This window comes from Mus caroli, chromosome 1, assembly GCF_900094665.2.
Source record: "Mus caroli chromosome 1, CAROLI_EIJ_v1.1, whole genome shotgun sequence".
In the NCBI taxonomy this organism is placed as follows: Eukaryota; Metazoa; Chordata; class Mammalia; order Rodentia; family Muridae; genus Mus; species Mus caroli.
In genome coordinates this window covers 54,382,755-54,386,560 of record NC_034570.1, presented here as the reverse complement: position 1 = coordinate 54,386,560, position 3,806 = coordinate 54,382,755, and the positions used below count along the sequence as shown (strand labels likewise).

Here is a 3,806-nt window from a genome sequence, read left to right as displayed (position 1 = left end):
GAGGGTAGTAAAGAGCTGGAGGAGGGTAGTAAAGAGCTGGAGGAGGGTAGTAAAGAGCTGGAGGAGGGTAGTAAAGAGCTGGAGGAGGGTAGTAACAGGTAACTCCCTGAGGCTTGCTACTATACACCTTAGCAAAATAGTGAGTGACAGGGCAGGAGAGTCCCTGTCTCAAAAAACCAAGTGGATAGAATCTGAGGGACAATGACATCTAAGGTTACCCTTTGGCTTCTACACACACACACACACACACACACACACACATGGCCTGGGAAGCTGACTCACTTCATCAATAAAGTGCTTGCTATGCAACCCCAAATTTCAGAGTTGAAGTGCCCAGAAGTGGAGAGTGTGGCAGCCAGTGTTGGGGAAAGGATGATAGAGGTTTTCTAGGGGTTTGTTGGATATCCATTCAAGCCAAATAGATGGCCTCCAGGTGTAATAATAGCCTTGCCTCAAAAACCAATAGAGAGCAATGAAGAAGGATACCGGAGTGGCTGGAGAGATGGCTCAGGGGTTAAGAGCACTGACCTCTCTTCCAGAGGTCTGAGTACAACTCCCAGCAACCACATGGTGGCTCACAACTGTCTGTAATGAGATCTGATGACTTCATCTGTTTGTCTGAAGAGAGTAACAAGTGTACGAACATACGTTAAAAAATAAATTAAATAAATGGAATTTATTTTAGTTAAAAATATAAATAAACCTTAAGATTTATTTCTTTAAAGATTTATTTCTTTAAAGAAAAAATATACTAGAGAGGTTAGGGATTTAACTTAGTTATACAGTGTTTGCCTAGCATGTGCCCTGGGTTTGGCCCTCAGCTCAAAGAAAAAGGATACCAGAAGCTGGGCATGGTGTCTACACCTATAATCATAGCATTAAAGGTGACACTGTGAGGCAGAGTCAGTCTAGGAAAGCCAGGGCTATACAGAGAGACCCTGTCTCAAACAAATAAAAATAAAAAAAGGGGAGTGGAACCAACACTCAGAAGTTGGCCTCTGGCATCCATAGCATATGCACATATACTCCCCTCCACCCCATGGACATATACACTACAACACACACACTCTTTATGGAGCTGAGAATAACCTTGAACTTCTGATCCTATTGCCTCTAATACCCAAATGCTGGCACTACAGGCATGCAGTAACACAGTGTCTATGAATCTGTTTACTAGGAAAGTACTCTACCAAATGAGTAGCATAGCAAACTTGCTTCTTTTACACTAAGGGACATTTTAAGAGTTTGAATGAAAAAATTAAATTATTACAATATTCATTATACAACTAAAAGTATAATAATAAGAATCAGACACTTGTATGTGTCTTAACATACTAACTTATTTAGTTCTCAAAACCATCACAGGTCATAGTCACTTTTTAATCTGCTTTAGACAGATGAAAACACTTAAATACAGACAGTTTGAGTAATTTGAGTAACACCACACAACTAATAAAACCAACATACAGACCTGGTAAATGTGAGTCTATCACTATCAGTTTAGTCTACATTACCCTGTTTCTCTGGAGTCTCGGAGTTCCTGAACTGCTGGGCATGCTACATACACACTCAGTCAAGTGTCAGACAAAACCCAGCAGCTAAACTGAGAAGGAACAAAGATGTCATACCCATAGTAAATCCTAAGTGTGTCCAGGAGAAACTGCACGCCATACTTCTTCCTGAAAACTCTCCTGCTGTCTTTAATGATTGTCGAAAGATACTGTATATGGCCTAAAATAAAATATTCATATAAAAATAACTTAACTGGAATAAAGTCACACAGATGGTCATACATTCCAAAAACAACTGTATAATATTTTATTTGATAGCTTGGACTTACCAATCTGAAAAGGAAAATCTCCACGGTTCCAAATACGGAAGTCAAAGAGTAAACACTGATACATTTGTTGAAGCAACAGTGTGTTTTTTTCTAATGATACCTGCTCAATTAGTAACTGAATTGCCATCAATACATTAACATCCATTTGAGAACCTGGCACCTAAAATTTAACAGAAAAGAGTTTCATAAAGGTCATTTTAAATAATAGTATGAAGCTATAAATTCAAATAACTCAGAACATCCAAAAATAAGTACCCGAGGAGCTGAAGGGGTCTGCAACCCTATAGGTGAAACAACAATATGAACTAACCAGTACCCCCAGAGCTCGTGTCTCTAACTGCATATGTAGCAGAAGATGGCCTAGTCAGCCATCATTGGGAAGAGAGGCCCCTTGGTCTTGCAAACTTTATATGCCCCAGAACAGGGGAACGCCAGGGCCAAGAAGTGGGAGTGGGTGGGTACAGGACCAGGGGAGGGTATAGAGGACTTTTGGGATAGCATTTGAAATGTAAATGAAGAAAATATCTAATAAAAAAATTGAAAAAAAATAAGAGTAAAAGACGGTGAAAATATAAATAACTTAAATCATTAGTCTTTCTGATTTAACACTGAATCATATTTTCTTTATTCCACACCCTTTTTTAAATGCTCAAAACGCCTTATCACTCTAAATTTTTACAGAAGCTCTAAGAAATTATCATTCCTATTTTACAGATAGTGAATCTAAGGAATGAAACAGCATCTCCATACAATTCATCTAGCAAAAGTTTTAAGCTCAGGCAGTCTAGCTACAGAATCTATGATCTAACAGATGAAGGAATGGAAGCTGCAAACCATCATGAGCCAATATATGACAGAGCTTAGAAAATTCTCTAAAAGGGGCTAGAGTGATGGGTCAGAGGTTAAGAGCACTGGCTGCTCTTCTAGCACCGACATGGCAGCTCATTACTGTCTGTAACTCCAGTTCCCATTCAGAGAACACATTGATGCACATGAAAGGAAGGAAGGAAGGAAGGAAGGAAGGAAGGAAGGAAGGAAGGAAGGAAGGAAGGGACAGAAACAGAGACAGAGAGACAGAGAGAAAGAGAGGTCGAGCAAGCTTTAAAGAAGAATTATTCTCCCATCCACAGATAAAGACAATCCAATCAGTGCACATGGAGTAAGGATATATCTTCTGACATTCAGAGTTCCTCTTTCCAGGGCCCTCTGAAAGCTACAGCCATAGTGGTATTATCCTTAACTGTATTATAGCTTCCTGCCACACCTTTCCCTTCACAACACTGAGAAAGACAAGACTGTGTCCATTTCTCCCAACTGTTTTGCTAAGTAAATTAAACTCAGAAAAATGACTTCTACTGAAGACTGATACAACAACTTTGTAGGAAGGTCTTTCAACAGCATTATAAAATAATCTTGTAGAGAGAAAGCTTCAAAAGAGTTATAAACTGGTAGCTCACCAGAAAGCAGGCTACAAACTTTGTATAATGGCATCCTAGGCTGATCATATAATACTGGTTTAGAATAGGAATCTGTTAAGTATCAGTTTCTCAATACGACTATGTTTCCTCATCTGTTTAGTAGTCTAAAATCTGATCTTCATAAATTGGCTAAGACAGTCTGCATGCTAAATTAACAACTGGCGGTGGAAAAGACCCTCTGCTGTATACCAATTGAAAGTATACTATAAGAAAAAGACCTTAATTTGGCTGTACAAAAGAGTCTCATTTTTGGTCACATGAAATAATCTCAGTAATTTTAAGGTGAAGTTCTTCAATAATTTCCTAACTTCTCTGACATTTAATGGTAGTCTTCTACTGATAGGAGCTTCAGACCAGATTCATTCTTTCTCTGTTTTTTTTTTTTTTTTTTTTTTTTATTTTGTGTCTTTTTTTTTTTTTTTTTTTTTTTTTTTTTTTTTTTTTTTGAGAAATTATTTCTCTGTGTGTCCTTGGCTTTCCTAGAACTT

General features: G+C 38.1%; 1 protein-coding gene across 1 annotated transcript in view; it reads right to left on the bottom strand.

Annotated features, from left to right (window-relative positions):
- Positions 1-3,806, bottom strand: part of Nbeal1 (neurobeachin like 1) — a 162,706-nt gene that overhangs the window by 80,234 nt on the left and 78,666 nt on the right. The window contains exons 21-22 of the mRNA XM_021162943.2: positions 1,841-2,000; positions 1,629-1,731 (exon numbers count right to left, since the gene is read on the bottom strand). Coding sequence (XP_021018602.1) covers positions 1,629-1,731; positions 1,841-2,000 — 263 coding nt within the window. The remainder of the gene's footprint in view (positions 1-1,628; positions 1,732-1,840; positions 2,001-3,806) is intronic.